Source organism: Macadamia integrifolia, chromosome 2 (genome assembly GCF_013358625.1).
Source record: "Macadamia integrifolia cultivar HAES 741 chromosome 2, SCU_Mint_v3, whole genome shotgun sequence".
Classification (NCBI taxonomy): domain Eukaryota; kingdom Viridiplantae; phylum Streptophyta; class Magnoliopsida; order Proteales; family Proteaceae; genus Macadamia; species Macadamia integrifolia.
Genome location: NC_056558.1, coordinates 1,795,744 through 1,815,332, shown reverse-complemented (window position 1 = coordinate 1,815,332; position 19,589 = coordinate 1,795,744). Strand labels below are relative to the sequence as shown.

The window sequence follows — 19,589 nt, the reverse complement described above, 5'->3', positions numbered from 1 at the left end:
TGGATTTACAGGACCATCCAAAATAGTAATTTTCCCTCATACAATGTACATTTTTGGGTTCTTACCATGGCCCTCGACGAGACTTTTACCATTTTATCCTTAATTCCTTCTACCGACCAGCACCTCCCCTAGAAGCCGTCCCTCAAACTGCGACCCCATCTAAGCCCTTCCTCCTGACCGTCTTCCCCGCTCAGAAAAATACTACAGTACACCTTGCGAACCTCCTGCGAGATTCAATTTCAATTCGATGAGTTTTTGTTTGGTTTCCTGTTTCTCGTTTCATGGCAGGCGGTTTCTTCTCGAGATTTCACCGGAAACTGGAAGAAGGTTTGGGAGGAAGTGAGAATTGATTTCTTGGGATTTTCCTCTAAACTGCGATGATCTATGATTTCTCCTCCTTTGATTTTCTTCTTCGAAAGGAGATTACAATATTTGGAGAAGTGAAAGTCCCACATGAGTCATGACATGGCAGGAAGAAGCTGATGGAGTTATCAGTTAATCAATCAAAACGATGTGAAGTATGCAACTGAAAAATGGAACAATAGATGGGTTTCTGATTCGATAATTCATCCGGAACACAAAGTTGCAGATTGAAATTATAGGGTTGTCACCATTGCATCGAGGTTTTTTTTTTTTTTTTTTTTTTTTTTTTTTTTTTTTTGATAGGTTTGCATCGAGGTTAATAACCTCTAGTGGGTGTGGAATCGGTCAATTTGGATCGGAATAGTTCGAGTCCAATCCTAATTTCCATCTTTCCTTATTCACCCCTGAAAGAGAAAAAATTTACTGGCCTATGCACCTTACAAAAAAAAAAATAACCAGAGATGCTCCGTAATAGTGATCATAGCCCCATACCAAAGCCCATATAGGGCCAAGAGAGTTTCCGTAAGACCAATGAGCGAATGTGGGGCATATTGACTCGAATCCACGATCAGTTAACCCAAATGGTGATAGGGCAAGGGCTTTCTTCCATTAGTCTACCAACCCCGTTGCCCATGCTAGCCCGTGTTGGATTCATTGGATTTGGAGGTATTGGAGTCTCGGAGATCCATATAAAATTAGGATCCCTCATCTTTGTGCTCAAGGCCAAGGTTCATATCCTCTGCAGTGAGCGATGAGGTGCAATGAACATCGGACGGTTGAAAGCATCTAGACACGTATCCCAAAGGACTCCAATCACTCGATGCTTACTGCACCGATGCAACGACTATAGACGATTTTCTAGAGTTTCAAGATAAAAGAGAAATATCACAATCATACTCTGTGAATCTGTACTCCCCTCAGACAAGATATTAGAGTCGATCAAATTTCCACAAGAACGAGTTGTTCATATATGATCCTCTTTACAAAGTAGGTAGCTACCCAAACGTTGAAGACACCCTCAATATATTACAAAACTAGAGAGCAACATTTGATTACATCTTTATTTCTCTCTCTCTCTCTCTCTGTTTAGGAATCCACCACTAGATGTGTTGTTTCCTTAGGAGGAACAGCCAACCAACCTCTGATAATTGGCTTAACCTTTTCAATGGTCTTAATAATACCAAAGAAAATGAGACGATACAGAACCACCATACCAAACAATACTGCAAAATCAACCCATTTAGAGTATCCCATTTCTACTTGCCATATATTTCTCAAAATTTCATCTCCTGTGATGGTGGATGATCCTTCTGCTTGGTTATTAGGAAATGTTAAACCTTCGAACTCATTTTTATAGAATCCTTGGTTGGCATACTTATGGAAAGCAATGTAGTACATGGGATACTTCCAAACAGGTTTAGGGAGATCATCAGGCAACCGAAAGAAACCACCATTCAACATCATCACTCCTTGAATTCCAGCTCCAGTAATAATACCCATAAGGAAATCGGGTACGATACTCGCGACGATCATCATTAAACTCTCTACCAACATTATACATATGAACAGCACCAAGGCAAAGTAGGCAAAGTGTTCAATTCCTCGTTGAAGACCAACAAGATAATAAGCAAGTGCCCCGGGGATCAGAGAATTTATAATCAAGTAAGGAACGGATGAGAGTGTATTGCCAACAACATACGCGGCCACACCATAGTGCCCATTTAATCTCTCCCGTTGAAAGATCTGATTTCAATACAAAAACAAGAGTTTAACATATAATTCCTGTTAAAAGGCAGTAATTAAGTACATGTGGGAAATTTTTTAAGCTCTAGCATTGCCCCCAAAAAAAAAATCTTAGGGAAATTTTTTTTTTCCTTGATCATCCGGACCACTTAGATGATCATAAGGACATTTGCAATGACTTAGAGATAGGGATGTAAACAGATTAGATATGGATTGAATTCAAATCGGATTTGATTGGATCCGAATATTTTTTTATCGGATAAGAATATCTCTAAATGGATATGGATGTTGATCGATCGAATTTGAATTTTCGACCATCTGTTTAGACTTGTTTAATCCGGATGTAAACCGTTGGTGCTTTGGGTTTTGGGTTCTTGGACTAATACCATTGGGTGCTGATTTTTTCTTGCCGACTTAGGGGCTGTCCTAGTGAGGCTTGTAGGTTCCAGGCCTATCCCTGTGTACCGTTAATTTTCCTTTCTTTGTAATAAAGCTGATTTAACTGTGAAAAAAAAGGGTATACAGAGATCAACTGACCTTCATGTCTTCGACAAAGGAAGGGAATCCACCAATAGCCATAAATGTTAAGAATGCAGCTACAAACATGAGCATTGAACCTCTTGCCTGAAATTAAGTTCCAGATTTTCAGATATAACCCTATTTATATTGCCTAATTATGGTTAGCTAGTTACAATGATTTACCTGAATAGATCCATAAGTGTGACCAATATCATAGTAGATTGTGCCCACACATAAGCACAGTGCAATGTAGATGGCAAACCGCAACCAGTAATAGCCTAGATCACGAAACATGTTCACACAGGATCTTCTTGTGAGAACCAGAGACTGAGTGAGGAATCCTGCTTGGCTCCCCTTCTTTACCACTGCTCCTTCCTTTTAAGCATTAGATAGATGGTTTGAGTAAAGGGTTCTAATTGAAAGATGGAGAATATTAATAATTAACTCAATTAGTGTTTACATACCCTGTTGCGTAACCGAGACACCTTTATCTGAACTTTCTGGTATGTTTCGGAAGTCTTGTATGAATTTACAAGGATTTTAATGGCTTCTTCGGTGGTTATAGTCTTGGCACCATGGCCTTGTTCGATGTCCTGGGGACCCACAATTAAGATTCTCATTTTTTTTGTTTCTAACTTTAATGACATAGTAGATTAGAAGGTGATAGTGACATATGAACAGATATATTAAACATGAACTAATTAATCAGTGAAATTAATTAGTTGTAATAGTGAATTTACCTGCTCAAAATCTTTGTTGATTGTTCTGAGGAAGTGATCTGATGGGTTCATCAAAGTTGGGCATTGGAATCCATTTTCAGTGAAGAACTGCATTAAATTCATGAAAAGGCATTTCAGATTTCTCTATGATAGTTCTTGTACCCTTCTGGGTCTGTATATAAATTTTTTACCTCATTGGCTAGAGAAGCAGGGCCGAAGAAAACAGTTGCCCCATAGGAGAGAAGACAAAGATTGTCGAAAAGCCCAAAGACTTCAGTGCTGGGCTGATGGATGGAAGCAATTACAGTCCTTCCGTCATGCCGGGCTAGTTTGGCGATTCTGTTCATGACATGGAATGATGCGGCACTGTCGAGCCCACTCGTGGGTTCGTCGAGGAAGAGAAGCTTTGGTCGAGTCAAGATCTCTATGCAAATGCTCACTCTCCTCTTTTGGCCCCCGCTAAGTCCTTTCACACTCCACCCTCCTATTCTTGTATTCATGGCATCTTGCAAACCCATCTCCTTAATGCTTGTCTCTGCTCTCTCCTTCTTCTCAGATAGTGACATCGAATCGGGCAGTTGGAGCTGGGCTGAGTAGAATATGGCCTCTCTCACCGTTAATGTGGTCATTAATGTATCGTCTTGAGTCACATATGCCTGTTAATAAATATGAGATTAAATAATCGATATTGAAAATACGTTGATAAGCACTTCTTACCGAAGTAAAGTTTGAGATGATGAAGAATAAAGAATCAAGGCTCGTTTGGATTTGGTAAGTCATCCTTACCGAAGTCCCAAACGCTAGAGCTTGATTGCGGCCATTGACAAGCACTTCTCCTGATTGCCTTGTGTTTGAACCAAGACGTCCTGTAACATTACATTGCAGCAATGAAATTGGAAAATGAGGGAAAGCCCATTTGGATTTCTGCAACTGCAAGAGAAATTAATACTGAAACGAAATTGGGTTACCACTACCGTACCTCCCAAGGTATCGAGGAGTGTGGACTTTCCGCAACCAGAGGGACCCATGATGGCTAAGAGCTCACCCGGTTGAGCGTATCCGGTGAGCCCCTTGAGGATTGCTCGTGTTGATCCACCTTTCCCATTGGAGACTGTCACCCACATGTCCTCCCATGTCAAGTAGACACCATTTCCATTCAGTAGATCCTCTGATCCAACATAACTACTAATACTATTATCTCCTCCTCCTCCTCCACCCTGACTTTGGTTTCTCAGGGAAATGGTTTGCATCTCAGCTTGAAACTGGATCCCTTTTTTTCCAACAGGTAAGGTTGTTGGGCCCTTCACGCACTCATCCGGGTGGCTGATCTCAGGTTTGAAAAATGAAATACTGAAAGGGAAGAGCTTGTCGGTGGAATTGTAGGAAGTGTTACCTCTCTCAGACTCGGAGGCAAAGCTCTCAGAGTCCCCGTCGTCTCTAACCTCTGCGTTGAGTAGTGGTGGTGGTGGTGGTGGTGGTGGTGGTGGTGGTTCATGGTTATACTTGGGTGATCTCGTAGGACTTGTACTAGGTGTCCATCTTGGGATATTGAATACCGGGGAACTCATCTCCTCTTAGACTAAAAGGGAAGTGGTTGAAGGTTGGTTTGAACTTGGAGAAACGCAAGCAAGCAGCATCATAAATAAGCAGCGGAAGGGTGTCGGTGTGAAAATGAGTAGTCACCATGACGACGGAGGAAGGGAATTTCTTACAACCCAGGTAGCACTAAAAAAAAAAAAAATTCAATATGGCATCTTTCTATTGAGAACTAATTTGTTGATCGTATGAGTCAGCATCTAACACTTGTTCTTTTTGTTCTCAGAGATACCATTCTTTATCCTTGTAATTACAGAATGTAAGACAGATGTCGGTCATTGATTCGTAATCATATGAGTAGTGGATTTTTTCTCTGATTTGATAGTTTGCGTGAGAAGGAGAGTGTGGAAAATTACAAAGTTAGTAAAAAGTAATGGGAAAAAGAATTTTGTCTCATGGAAGACGTCTTCTATATCCAATGCAAGAGAAGTTGGGTCGTTTCCTCCTAGACTAATAGTAGTATTATAGCTAGCGTGTGTAAGAGAACCTTATTTTACCGCCGCTGTCCACCAGTATCCACACCGTGAAAGTCAGTGAGGCAATGGAGAATATGTTGGAGAAGAGAGATGGAGAATGGCTAACCACCACTCGCCACACAGGTCCCTTTGACTTGGGAGGTCAAGAGTTGTTAGCACAGTGTTTAACGCTTCAACCAAGAAGAAGGAAGCAGTAAGGATTGGTTGAAATAAATTTAGAATTTAAGGAAGAACTGAATTGTTTGATACTATTCTGAGTAGAAATAGGGAGGAAAAATAAGAAAAAGAGAGAAAATAGAAAGTTGAGCATATTAGGAGGTGACCTAACCTTATCCTCAAGAAAGAAAATTTGAGTTTTGATTTACTTGTCTCCCTTCTATTACATAATAATTCCTATTATATAGGATAGGCCGATAGGATAATCGGTTACACCTTACAATCCATCCTCCCCACGTTTTCCTTATAATCTCTCTCCACTACTCCACCCTATAACTCTTCCTATAGTTACTCCCTTAATTATTCACTTACTGTAATAACCAATAATTCTACCTATAATAGTAATAATTATAATAATAATTGGGAAGTTTAGGTATGTAACATTTTCCCTCCCGTTTTCACATGTTGCGACTTTGATTGTTGTTTTATGACACAGGGTAAGGTAGGATTTAGATCCTCTCCATCGTGAAACAGTCTCATGCATATTCAACGACTGGGAGCATAGAGTTGTTGGTCACTTGATATACGGCCTGAAAATTTCTCTATATATCCATAGTGGCCCACGCTAGATCAGGTAATCCTTTCTAAGTCTCACTCCGCTCCAAGGTTTTTACCGTCGCGTGGCGATAGGTGTAAACCATATGTTGATATGGGACCGTAATAAACAACCATGCTTCAGAACCACTAGGTCACCCCTTGTGTGTGTGGGTTGGATCGAGAATCGATTCCTCTGAAACCATTGTTATGAGTCTGAAAGAACTCAACCCCATAAATTTATTTACTAAGTAAAAAGATTCAAAACCATATCAACCCACATCAATTCTCTTTAAAAGTCAACATATGATCAACCCTGATAATCTGATATGGGAGAGAAACATTGCTTCTCCCTTATTCATATTCAATTATTGGCGTACGTAGAGCATGGCCCGAGGTTAGGGGATCTTTGCTAAGTGCTAGGATCATGAAGGAATAATAGAAATTGTATAAACAATAGAGACCGAATTCTAATAAGTTAAGTCGTAGCTTCTCGTGGAGGGAAGGGGCATTTAATTTGATTTAATATAATTTATTTTATTAATTAAGTTTACCTTTGTCTTTGGCCATGTCTTGTCACACGAAAACTAGTGTGACACGGCTGACTTAAAACTGGGATCAAATTAAAAGTAGTTGTGTAATTAACTCAAAATTAAATTAAGGATTGACACGCAAGCAGAGATTATTGAAATCTTAACAAACTGGAAGCTCTATAATATAAGGCCAAAAGCAATGAGCAAACGAAAATAATTCTAAAACACATACTAATTCAAGCTTGGAAGGTGACCGATGCCTAATTTCGATTTTGTCTTATTCCCAAGTAATCTGTTATTATCATTATTATTGTAATTGTTTTTTTTTTTTTTTTTTTTTTTTTTTTTGAAAAAGCTTGCCAAGATCTCCAATGTTATTCAAGCTTGCCGTTGGATTCTTACTACCACTCATTGTCTCCTAACGGAGAATATTTGTGCCTAGTGGAAATGTCACATTGACATAGGGAAGGAAATTCAGTAACATATATGCTAGCGAAAAAAGTAAATAGATGGACTAACTGTTAGGATGCCTATCTTCAGTTTGTTCATAGAGAAGTAATGTGGAATATACAAGCTATGTCAGCCTTAAATGTGGCATATCCTTATTCATATTTAGGAGTGCAAACTAAGTTTTAAAAACTTGAAAGTTATTTAATGCAATTTTTATGTGAAATGATAGAATTTATCCTCGTTGAAACAAGAAGTATGTAATCTTATAAGGAAAAAAAAATAGATTATAACTTTTTAGCTCACCACTTTGGTTCCAATAAGATTTTTCCATCAAGAAAACACATGAATAGATCAATAGGGATTAGCACTTGCATGTCCTCCATTTAAATCATTATTTTTTGAAGTATCTCAATTCCACATGCTAGTCATGTAGGGATTGTTACATTTTACCCAATAATAATTGCTGCATATCCTTATCTGTGGATAGGTATGAAAGATCATTTTCAAGAGTTTAAAGTCATTTAATACAATTTTTAATCCCTTATTTAATGTTTGTTTATGTGAAATGATGGAATTTTGCCATGTTCTCAATTTAAATCATCATTTTTGGTGGTAGCTTCATTGCACTCGATTGTCTTAATTGTTGTGTATCCTTATCCTTTCGCAAAGATACAAAATAATTTTCAAGAAGTTATTTAATGCAGTTCTTATTTGAAATAACATGATTTACCATCATTAGAAAAAGAAAAAGTATGTCATCTTAAAAGATAAAAAACGTAAAGCTACAACATCTTATTTTACCATTTTGGTTACAATAAGATTCTTCCATTAATTAAACCCATGAATGGGTCAATAGCGATTAGCACCAACATGTTCTCAGTTTAATCATCATTTTTTTTGTAATGTCTTCAATTCCACATGCCAGTCTTATTTGTTGCATATCCTTATTCATACATTGGTAATATCTAGTTTTAAAAGTTTCCCTTGTCAAGAAGATTAATGGTTTTTGCTTAGTAACCTCCCCACCCCACCCCCTCCTCAAAAAAAATAAAAAATAAATAAATAAATAAATAAATGTTAGCTTAGCAAATTGATAAGAATATCTACAGCTTGGATTAATCAAATGTTTTAAATCTTTCTGTTGAGGTAGTTTTTCTAATCCAGATATTTATCTAAAGTCTTCTTTAGATAAGAACTAGGAATAGATCTATCTTGGTTAAATTTTGGTTTCTTTTAGATTACTTCGTCTGAACTAAAAACAGAATGATTTTAAAATGTCAATAAATCAGCCCTTGGATCGATTTTTCAATGCATAGCTAGGTCCCTATTGGTTATAATTTCCATAAAAGTAATATTTTAAAATTCGAAGAACTGAGTCAGTTTTTCACTCTTTTTCTATTTTTAGCAAAGGAGAAAGCTCAAAACAAAAATAAATAAGAAAAATGGTTCATTAAGCAAGCTGTATAAAGGCACACATCAATGAGTTACGCTAAAATAGGATCATATATACAATATATATATATATATAAGAAAGCAACAAGATCATTTTATATGAAAAGAAGGAAGATAGAAACAGAGATACAAGCATACCATGCCCATTGACTTAAAAAAACTTTTTAATAAATAAAAAAATCATCACTAACATAGGCATTGAAGCTGCACACATTTCTCCGTTTCAATGGAGAGCTCACATGGTGTGGGAATGCTTAGATTTAATTTAGGATTCTTGGTATGTAGACTATCACACCCCCCCCCCTCCTTTTATGTTACTCATAGCATGAGGAGATTCCACCATTCTTAATCTCTAGAATACCAGAAGGCATCATAAAGGAGTAAAAAAAAAAAAAAAAAGGGGGGCATGGAGAAAATTCTTTGAATAATTGAGGTTTCTCACACCTGTCCTCACATGAAAATTTTAAATTATTTTTAATTTTTAAAAATAATTTCATGTGAAAAGACATAGAAAACCCTGAAAACACAAAGAATGCTTGGCCAAAGTGTATATGGACTTGTCGAGGGGAGATGAAAAATGTGTATTTTATATCGAATTCCCATCTGGCCTTCTATGGACTATATATGACCAACACTTAACAAAATCAAGGGAGTTTGGTAGTTGCTTCCAATGAGAATATATATATATATATATATTGGAAGGGGAAAAAAAACATGGCAGAGAGATAGGCACATTGTCTACGTCGGATAGATTAGCAAATAGCACCAAAGAGTGTGCGGGATATTGGGCATAATACAGGAGGAGTAGGATGGTCATTTTAGAGGGGAGACAAAAGAGATAAACATAGCAGATTCTCATTTGTGATATGTACGAGGTGTACCAATCATTTTCCCAAAAAAAATGTACATATTATTCTCATTCGTCTTTTCACACCAAGAGCCAATTGTGTTCTCCAAATAATTAACAATGGCTTGGATTTCTTCATTTCCCATTCATCTGACATCATTTTTTTATCAAAATAATTACATGGAATAATTAACAATTTCTTGGACTTAGGACATGGAACTTCATATATCATGCATCTAATATTCACTTTGGACCAAAATTACATGGAAATAATTAACAATTGCTAGCTTGGACTTAGGAGATGGAACTTCATATTCCCATTCATCTAACATTCGTTTTTGACCAAATCAACCCTCTCTTATAGTGTGTCAGCACTTGCAAATTGAAAAAGGAAAATATATATATATATATATATATATATCCTAACTACTTACAAATTTATTTACATCTATTTAAGTGTGAAAAAAAGGTAGGCATCCGAATGATTGAAACTTGAAAGCGTAATGTCAAAGTTTTTTGTTTGTATTTTGAAATTCATGACTAATCTAATCAGGATTCTATCTTTATTTTTTTAAATGAAAATTTTATTGGTAAGAATGTGCAATACACATGGATTTTAAATTACAAATTTTGAGAAAGCTATGGAGTAGAAATTGACCAATCAGTCCTAATCAAGATTCTCTTATTGTTTAGGTAAGCAAAGTGTTATTAATAAGAACATGCAGTACCACAGGTTCCAAATTACAAGCTTCAACAAGCTATGGAGTGGAAATTAGCCAATCTCTTACTATTAATTTTTTTTTTTATAAATAAAGCTTTATCGATAAGAACGTGTAGTACACATGGATTCTGAATCACAATATTGGATAAATCATGGAGTGGAAATTTGCCAATCAGTCTTACTAGGATTTTCTTTTCTTTTTTTAGGTAAACAAAGCTTTATTGATAAGAACGTGTAACACACACTGAACTTCAAGTTTCGATAAGCCATGGAGTGAAAATTGGATATCAATCCTATCAGGATTCTCTTTTTTTTTGTTTTTTTGGGTAAACAAAGCTTTAAAGATAAGATCATGAAATACATATGGATTCCGAATTACAAGCTTCAAGAAGCCATGGAGTGAAAATTGGATATCAATTCTATCAAGATTCTTTCTTTTTTTTTTTTTTTTGGTAAATAAAGCTTTAAAGATAAGATCATGCAATACATATGGATTCTGAATTACAAGCTTCGAGAAGCCATGGAGTGGAAATTAGTCAATCAGCCCTACATGTCATGGATTCTCTTATTACCTCTTAAATAATTATGGAGAAAAGAATATTCTCTAGTTATACAGCCCCTAAGCCATTATGAGAGCCTATGAGAATACGTACATGGGCATCAACAAGGGGTGGGTTTTTATTTTAATTTCACAACGGGGCAGCTAGCACAGGGCCACGCAACCAGAGAGGATCCATTTAACCTATTATTATTTGGGGGGTTGCTAGATTGCTCAAAATTCAAAATATTGACTTATGCCGGTTAAGAATTTTGATAACAAAGCAGTGGATGAGATGTCAACCAAAGTGAAAAAAAATTATCAATCGAGGACATATGATCATACAAAAAGGATTTTTTTTTTCTCTTTATTTGAAAACAACGTATTAAGTTTGTATAAAATATGCAAATGATCAACCAAGACCTCTCCTTGGTAAAGCCCTATAATATAGTACAGGTCATCAAAAATGTGATCAGAAGCATTCTAGGTTTATATATATATATATATATATATACCACCCTCAAAAGTCAAACAATTAAAACAAAGAATTAATATATAATATAGATTGCCATGTAATTGTATTTGTCAATATTTTTTTTTCCCACATTTTATATCCTCTTCTTGTGGAAGCTTCACTCCACTCCTCATAGATATGTTTTTCTGTGACTTTGGATTCTCAGTTCTATAGATTATTTATCTAATAAGAAAAGCATTGCCAAAGTTTCCTTGAATTTAAATTATAATAAGATATTGATCCACCGAGTTGGTAGCATCAAAATAAATTAAGACTGCTCATGCATCCATGGATTCGATCCTTGCTCCTCACTACAAACACGTAAGACATAATACACTGCATGCAACACGTTATGGAAAAGTTATTTGAAATATACAAAGTCTTAATTTATTACAATGCCATAGTTTCATTTTCATTTGATGAAAATTTTTATTAGAAAGGGAAAATGCTAAATTTTCCTTTTTATATATTTTTCATTAGTAAAATAAATAATAATAATAATAATAATAATTAAGTAAATTTAAATAGGATCAAACCTATAAGTTAAGCACAATGACAAACCTCCTGAATGGATCTCAACTTCAAAAAATGGCATTCTAATTCTGGAATTTATATATAACACCTGCGTATAAAAATGGCATTCTAATTTTTGCATGTATATTTTGCAGGAGTAAAGTTGCCCCATATATGTACATGGGTCAAAATTTTATGATTACCTTATCCCGTGCGAACTGTTGTTTACCTGTGATTATTCAATATCCTTAAAATAAAATTATCATATCACAACACCCACCACTTTTTGCCTTTTTTTTTTTTTTGGTAAAAACAACATCCACCACTGTTGAAAAATCTTAATTTGTTATTTAAAAAATCCAGTATTTAAAATCATTGGAATATCCTATTTTGAGGTGGCAGATAATATTAATGTCACAATGGCCTGTTAACAAGAGGATGAGCCTCGATCGGTGCATTAATGGTAAGGCTCATCTCCACTTAAATCGTAGATGCACAGATGGGGAATCGAACCTAAGACCGTGCGCCTAATCCACACAATCCCCGCCCTAACCATCTGGACAACCCACGGGTGGGTATAGAATAAATAAAAACACACACACACACACTCACACAATGCGTACGACAGGGTTCGATCCCAAGACCTCCTCCCCTGGGTGCCGGCTCCACAAGCTGAAGCTACCACCACTAGGTTGTCCTAATGTTCGTGTGTAAGTCTTCCTTTCATTTCCTTACCTTTTAAGAAAAAAAGTTCTTTAATAAGATATGAAGAAATTAGATATTCATTTTGGGGGAGGGTTGTCATGCCAACTAAAGCCATTCTTATTGTCGCACAAATAATATTATCAAAACTAATCAAATCTCTTCTTTTAAAAAGGGAGAGCATCTGTACATAGTTGTTACGTTACAACCATCATAACTATTTCTTAGAAATTATTTCCCAAAAGATCCATGAGGGATTATCTCAAAGCTCACTAAATTATGGAAGAGCATATCAAAGATTTGGTTTTGACTGTTTAAGGACAACATCGCTTATGAAAAACTAATTAAACTAATTATGAAGGACCTTAACCATATTGCATTATTTCACATAATAAAAAATTTCTCAGTGAAATCAAGTTAATAATATATACATCAACTTGGTAGGATTAACCGAAGGGATTATAATAACCCATGGTTGATATAACTCTCCCCTTGGCCAAAATCTCATTCCAAAGAATAAAATAAAATCTGAGCTCAAAATATTAGATCGAAGTTGAAAGTTGAGCATACGATCTACAAATGGAAGCCTCTCCAAAGGAGTAATAGCATTAGACTTTACACACCTCATAATTAAACCGAATTATACCTTCCACGGCTGCTCAAGTGTCAATAGCCATTTTTTTGGGTGGTCATGGATTCATACAATAAGGGATCAGGATCTTTTTTATAATCTTCCATGATCTTTTGTGTTATACACAAAATTCTCGTCTTTTCTATGCCACATAATAAGATGAACAGCCTTTGTTGTATAAAAGAAGCATTTTCACATTAAACACTAAAGTATATAACTGCATTTTATTGTAACTGAAGTGGCCAAGTACAAAATTGTTACTTTTTTTGTAGTACAATTCCTTTGCACATATATTGAATGTGCACTCAATAAAGGAGATATGTCCTTGTTTCCTTCTAGAAATGGTGCCTTCCAAGGCACTCTAAAAGGCAATTAATAAGTAAAACATGTGTTTAGCATTGAGCATCCGTGCAACATAGCCACTCTCCTTCCATGATCTTTTGTGTTATACACAAAACTCTCGTCTTTTCTATGCCACATAATAAGATGGACAGCCTTTGTTGTATAAAAGAAGCATTTTCACATTAAACACTAAAGTATATAACTGCATTTTATTGTAACTAAAGTGGTCAAGTACAAAATTGTTACTTTTTTTGTAGTACAATTCCTTTGCACATATATTGAATGTGCACTCAATAAAGGAGATATGTCCTTGTTTCCTTCTTGAAATGGTGCCTTCCAAGGCACTCTAAAAGGCAATTAATAGGTAAAACATGTGTTTAGCATTGAGCATCCGTGCAGCATAGCCACTCTCCTTCTGATTGCCTAGATTTTTTTTTTTTTTTTTTGTGTGGATAAGTAGGCCCTGAGGAGAGTTGAGCTCTTGGCCTCTTTATTGTGAGGAGGTGATCTTTAGTCTTTACCAACAAAGCGCGCAACCCCTTTGGGTATATATATGGTGACTTCAAGTCAACCAAGTTCGATTACACCACAGGTTCCCAATAGAGCATAATAACATTAACTTTGTAATCATGGAAATTTGTGTTAGTATTAAATGGTTTGAAGGCATAAAGGGAATTTCTCATTGACGCCCCTCTAGCTGTCAACTAATTTGTATTCGTACTTTTTTCCCCGATTACCATCAAACACATTTTTTTCCAATGACAATGATGGTGTCAATTCACATGTATACTCAAAACAGTGACACCTTTCGATAATGACATAATGATGTAAATTTCAATTTATTTTTTAAAACCCTTTTAGACCCTTAAAGAACTTTTTTTCAATAAGACTGGAAGGCAATTAAAAAAACATATTAAGTTCTAAATATATTTATAGAGGTGTAAAAAGACACTTCCAAACATAAAAGTTTAAAAAATAACTCTTTGAAATATCAAGAATTCTGTCTCTCACAAGTGTGAAGCCTTTGACCTCCCGATGTTTACTTTACAAAAGGTTGTGTTGAGAGAAAATCTATAATAGGATATCGGGAGGAGGTTTATATCTGGATATAAGAACTACCTAGGTCGATACCTATGGAGGAAAGGGTCTCTATATTTTCTTGTATGTGGTTTCAGTGTTTATTTTAATGAGCCAGGGTGGGTGGAGGGTTTGGGATTTTATTTTAACGAGCTAGAGCTGGTGGGTGTAGGTTGCTCTCTTAGCTGATATTTGACTTTGAATACTTAGAACACTAAACATCCCAGGAAATATAGATTGTGACCTAGTGAGATTATAAAACTCTTGAGTCTATTCTATTAAAATGAATAGATATACAAAGGAGTTTTATCTATATATATATATATATATATATAAAATAGGACAACACCTAAACATGCAAGTAATATAGACTCAATGTCAATATTATATACAACGAAATAGAATATTTACACAATATATATTACTGCTAACAAAAACAACTACTGAAGGGAGAATAACAGAGATGATACCATGAATTGAACCTTTAAATTCTAATTTATTAATGCGTTTTGAGTCTTTGATTCTGATCATTTGAGGAGACTTATGAACACACCAGACCTCAGCCATGGTACGACCTATTCTTTTCTGTATGCGTACAGATATGTCATTTTCATTTTCTTAAATTCATAAATAAATTACAGAGAAGAGATGTGTAGCTAGATGAAATAGACCCCGTCAAGGTTCTGCAATCCTCAGTTCTTACATGATCACGTTAATTATTCTAGATTTAGTTTGTTTGTCAAGAAATGAAAAGAAAAGAAGAAGAAAATTTTCAAAAAAAATTGAATTTGAACTAGAGAAATAGACGTATAAATTATCAACATAAAAAAATGAAACAGTGCTCGGGCCAATGAAAGTGCACATGTAGACATCCATCAAGAAAGATGTAATGATCATTTCACACCCACCTGTGCCGTGCATTCCCATTATTTTATTACTCCAAAACTTCGAAATTAAGACCTAATCTCTTTTGATTTTTATATTCGATAATGGTGGAAACGATTACACCACCACACCATACAGATTCTCGAGTTCTAACCATGCAGACACGGTCATGACGAACATAGGTAGGTAGCTTGGCTGGCCCGTATATTAATCCTACTATAGTCAACACCATATAATAATGTAGTTTTTTGTTTAATTCCTTCATTTTGACTCGAGCATATTCAATAGCTATCATTTCTTTATTCTATATATATTAGAACTGTTCTTCTTCGTTATCTCCCAAGTTTCACCTATCAATCTTCTTCTACTTGGTCTTTGGCCACTTAAATCATCCTTATCAATTAATGGAGGTGAACAAGACTGATCCACCAGAGACCAAATTGGAATGGCTGCGCTCACAGATGATTGGCGGCAATGTCGAATTCGATACCCCTTTTGGGAAATGCCTCCTCACCTATGCCGATCATACCGCTTCCGGCAGAGGCCTTCGTTACATTGAAGACTTCATTGCCAATAATGTTCTTCCTTTCTATGGTATGTTGATGCTTGTTCAATTTTCCTTTATCATGACAATCAATAGTTCTAGTAGATATAAATTTTCAACTTCATTTTGATTTCATGACCATAGGGAACACACATACAAGTGACAGCTACGTAGGGTATAAGACCACCAAGATGGTGAAGGAGGCTTTCAGGTACATCAAGAGTTGTCTTGGTGCAGGACCAGATGATGCACTCATATTCTGTGGCTCTGGCACCACTGCAGCTATCAAACGCCTTCAAGAGGTGATGGGAATCACAGTGCCTTCGACCATGAGAGATAAGTTAATCCAAATCCTGAGGAGTGAGGAGAGATGGGTTGTCTTTGTTGGGCCATATGAGCACCACTCTAACCTCCTTTCATGGCGGAATAGCCTGGCTGAGGTGATAGAGATTGGTTTTGACGATGATGGATTGCTAGACATGCAAGCTTTGAAGAACCAACTAGAGTTTTACAAGGATGCCAATCGTCCTATGTTGGGTTCATTCTCAGCTTGTAGCAATGTTACTGGAATCTACTCTGACACAAATGCAATTGCAGAGCTTCTTCACCAACATGGAGCTTTTGCTTGCTTCGACTACGCTGCAAGGTAAGTGTCTGTGTGCTTATGTTACAATCATTGTTTCATCAAATTATGATCACTTACATGGTTATCTACTATGTCGTTTCAATTAATTATTTGTAATTCTTGTGTTTCGTATATTCTTGGGGTAGGATGTCATGTATTCTATCTCATGGATTTATGGGTTGATTCCAAAGGGTTGTTAAGAGGCTGTAGGCTTGGAGTAATCGACCCAACTTGCCTGTTACCTTTCTTATTGGGACTTTGATGAATTAGCGAGTCCATGGCAAAGGGTTCACGGCAGCAGTCTGCAAAGAAATTTTTTAAGGACTCTATAGGTATTTTGGTAATATATGCTTATGTAGGGTTTCACTATATATTTGTAGTGTGATGGTTTTCTCTGTAATATGAGGGTATGAGAGGATGAGTGACTGTAACCCTATTTTACCCTATTTTCTATTGATGATGAAACAAATCTGATCTTACCATGGACATTGGCAATCTTGCCTAACCCCATAAATCCTTTCCGTTGTATGATTTTTATTTACAGATTTCATTCGTTTTTGCATCATTTTAGGTTTTCATTTCTAAAGTATGATACTTAACATTATTTTGTATAGTGGTCCTTATGTGGAGATCAATATGCGATCAGGTGACTTGGAGGGCTATGATGCCATTTTTTTAAGCCCACATAAGTTCCTTGGCGGGCCTGGAACCCCTGGCATCCTTTTGATGAACAAAGCCTTGTACAGGTTGAGATCATTTGCCCCTTCTACTTGTGGAGGTGGAACTGTTAACTTTGTTAATGGTTTCAGTGAAGAGGTAAACCCAATATCACTCCAATGTTGTTTTGTAATCTGATCTGTTACTTCATGAATCATCATCATCCAAAGAGACTTATAGCCAATTTGCAAATTTGATATTTTCATAGCAAACCTTGTACCATGAAGATGTAGAAGAGAGGGAAGATGCTGGAACTCCATTGATATTGCAGAAGATAAGAGCTGCACTTGCTTTCTGGGTGAAGGACTTCATTGGTTACGATGTGATCCAAAACCAGGAACATGTTTACGTAAGTGAAGCTCTCAAGAGACTCCTTCCCAATCCCAATATATGGGTTTTAGGGAATACAAGAGCACAGAGACAAGCCATCCTCTCTTTCGTGATTTTCTCCACAACAAATTCTTCCTCCAGTGACTCTAAATCTCATGAGGCTACTTGGGCTGATAATATAATTAGAAATACTGAAAGAGATACAAGTCTTAATATGTGGGCAGAGACGGGGAACAAGAGAGACAAGCCTCTCCATGGATCATTTGTAGCAAAGCTCCTCAATGACCTCTTTGGCATCCAGGCACGAGCTGGCTGCGCTTGTGCAGCACCCTATGGTCACCATTTACTTGGCGTCGATGAGACTCATTCACTAGCCTTCCGGTCTGCCATCCAAAAGGTAAGTAGATTGGTTCATCACTTACATTCTTAAAGCCTCCATCACTAGTGAGTTTGATTGTTTGTGTGCCTTTGAGAGAAAGAAGCCTCAAGATGTCCACCCATAAAGCTCATTGGAAATGTTGAATATCCAAATCACAAGCTAATTGAGATGTTTGGTGGAGAAAGAAAACCTAATTGGTATATGAGTCATCCAAAGTCCCAAACAAGATTAACTAGATATATATGCTCTCAAAACCCTGGAAGATTGTTTCAATCGATGAATCATATGTTATTGTGAAACCTGATCTCAATTTAATCCATTAAGTATTGGTAATTTTCCCCAATATCAGCGGTCCACCTGAATTTTTGGAGAGTCGTTTATATCAGAGTAGTTTTGTATTTTCAGAGATTATGATTTCTCTATATTGTAATGTGGATAAGACCCTATATACAGGTGTTATCTATAAGTTAGGGTTTTGTAATTTCTTTATCAAAATAATGCGAGCTTAGCTTTATCGCTAACTCGGTTACATATGGACATAGCGCATCTTAGCTGATTTGGTAAGAGAATGAGGGACCTTCGCCTTAGGAAGCATGAGGTTCTAACTGATTTTGACTCCTCTTACCTCCTTGGGGCCACTCACACAAGGTGTTTAGTGCTCTTCATTACTTTTAGTGAAAGTCGAATGGTTCTCATTCAACCCCGATATGACCCATGTGGTTGTAGAGCCAGTATGGACTTAGTCAAACGAACCTTGTAAATTATTGTGTTATGTGTATATGTTTGTGATTCTCTTTCTTCTTTCTTCTGTCAATTGTTGTTCTACTGCGTTGTTGATTACTAACGTCATATTATTTGATTGTAACCCACACTAAGTTTTGAAACTCTTATAGGGCTACACCGGTGTGAAGCCAGGATGGACCCGAGTTAGCTTCCCCTACTACATGTCCACTGAAGAGTTTGAGTTCATTCTAGTTGCATTGGAATTCATTGCCACACATGGTCAGCGATTCCTACCACTATACAGCTTAAATTGGAAAACTGGAAGGTGGACCTTCAAATCGAGAGAATTCATGGAGAATATACTAGGGGAGGACTACAGTACTACTCTAAATTTGATCAGTGACTTATCATTCGATGAAGCTAAGCCAGCTGGGATGAGAATCAATAGCAATGGATCTAAGAAGATTGTTAGAGTGAGTAGTAAATATACTTCATACTTAGAAACTGCCAAGTATGTGGCCAACTTCCTCCCCAAGTTCCCTCCCCAACGTAGGGTTCCAAAAGATATAGATCCAACCCTCACCCATTTTAGGGTATAGAGACTTAGTTGGTTCTCTTGTCTAGGGATTGCATGTTAAGAATCCTTAACATTATGGTCATGTACAAAGGTACCCCAAATCGAAACTCTCATATTATATTGTATTTTTACCACTCTTGAATTTAATTATAGAAACGAGTTTCATTCCCATTAAGTCTTACACTTGTAAATCTTGCTTCAAGAAATAAAATTTTACAACTATTTCACTCTTTCTTTCCTGTTTCAAAGTGTTTTAATTTTTATGTTTCCCAATCCAAGAAGAGGAGTTGGTATATAACCAATTACTTTTTCTTTTTTTTTTT

The 19,589-nt window shown here is 36.3% G+C and overlaps 2 protein-coding genes across 2 annotated transcripts; one reads left to right on the top strand and one right to left on the bottom strand.

The window, feature by feature from the left end:
• Nucleotides 1–1,307: 1,307 nt before the first annotated feature.
• Nucleotides 1,308–5,031, bottom strand: LOC122061182 (ABC transporter G family member 1-like). The gene is made up of 8 exons (XM_042624395.1): nt 4,324–5,031; nt 4,131–4,210; nt 3,536–4,000; nt 3,366–3,452; nt 3,090–3,218; nt 2,809–3,000; nt 2,644–2,730; nt 1,308–2,106 (listed from the first exon to the last, which is right to left on the bottom strand). Exons 1-8 carry the CDS (start codon nt 4,910–4,912, stop codon nt 1,450–1,452), a joined length of 2,286 nt encoding a protein of 761 aa, XP_042480329.1. The 5' UTR covers nt 4,913–5,031; the 3' UTR covers nt 1,308–1,449.
• Nucleotides 5,032–15,775: 10,744 nt separating this feature from the next.
• On the top strand, nt 15,776–19,288 carry LOC122091881 (probable cysteine desulfurase). Its single transcript, XM_042662111.1, has 5 exons — nt 15,776–15,965; nt 16,060–16,561; nt 17,155–17,356; nt 17,466–17,984; nt 18,860–19,288. The coding sequence occupies exons 1-5, from the start codon at nt 15,776–15,778 to the stop codon at nt 19,286–19,288; spliced, it is 1,842 nt and encodes a 613-aa protein (XP_042518045.1).
• Nucleotides 19,289–19,589: the final 301 nt, after the last annotated feature.

What these genes read in the sequence shown, in the direction of transcription:
- LOC122091881 (XM_042662111.1), top strand. Translation starts at nt 15,776, where the DNA reads ATGGAGGTGAACAAGACTGATCCACCAGAGACCAAATTGGAATGGCTG. An exon ending in TAATGTTCTTCCTTTCTATG is followed by an intron (nt 15,966 to 16,059) that starts GTATGTTGATGC and finishes TCATGACCATAG; the next exon opens with GGAACACACATACAAGTGAC. An exon ending in TGCTTCGACTACGCTGCAAG is followed by an intron (nt 16,562 to 17,154) that starts GTAAGTGTCTGT and finishes TATTTTGTATAG; the next exon opens with TGGTCCTTATGTGGAGATCA.
- LOC122061182 (XM_042624395.1), bottom strand. Translation starts at nt 4,912, where the DNA reads ATGAGTTCCCCGGTATTCAATATCCCAAGATGGACACCTAGTACAAGT. An exon ending in CTCTAGCGTTTGGGACTTCG is followed by an intron (nt 4,001 to 4,130) that starts GTAAGGATGACT and finishes ATTTATTAACAG; the next exon opens with GCATATGTGACTCAAGACGA. An exon ending in TCAACAAAGATTTTGAGCAG is followed by an intron (nt 3,219 to 3,365) that starts GTAAATTCACTA and finishes GTGGGTCCCCAG; the next exon opens with GACATCGAACAAGGCCATGG.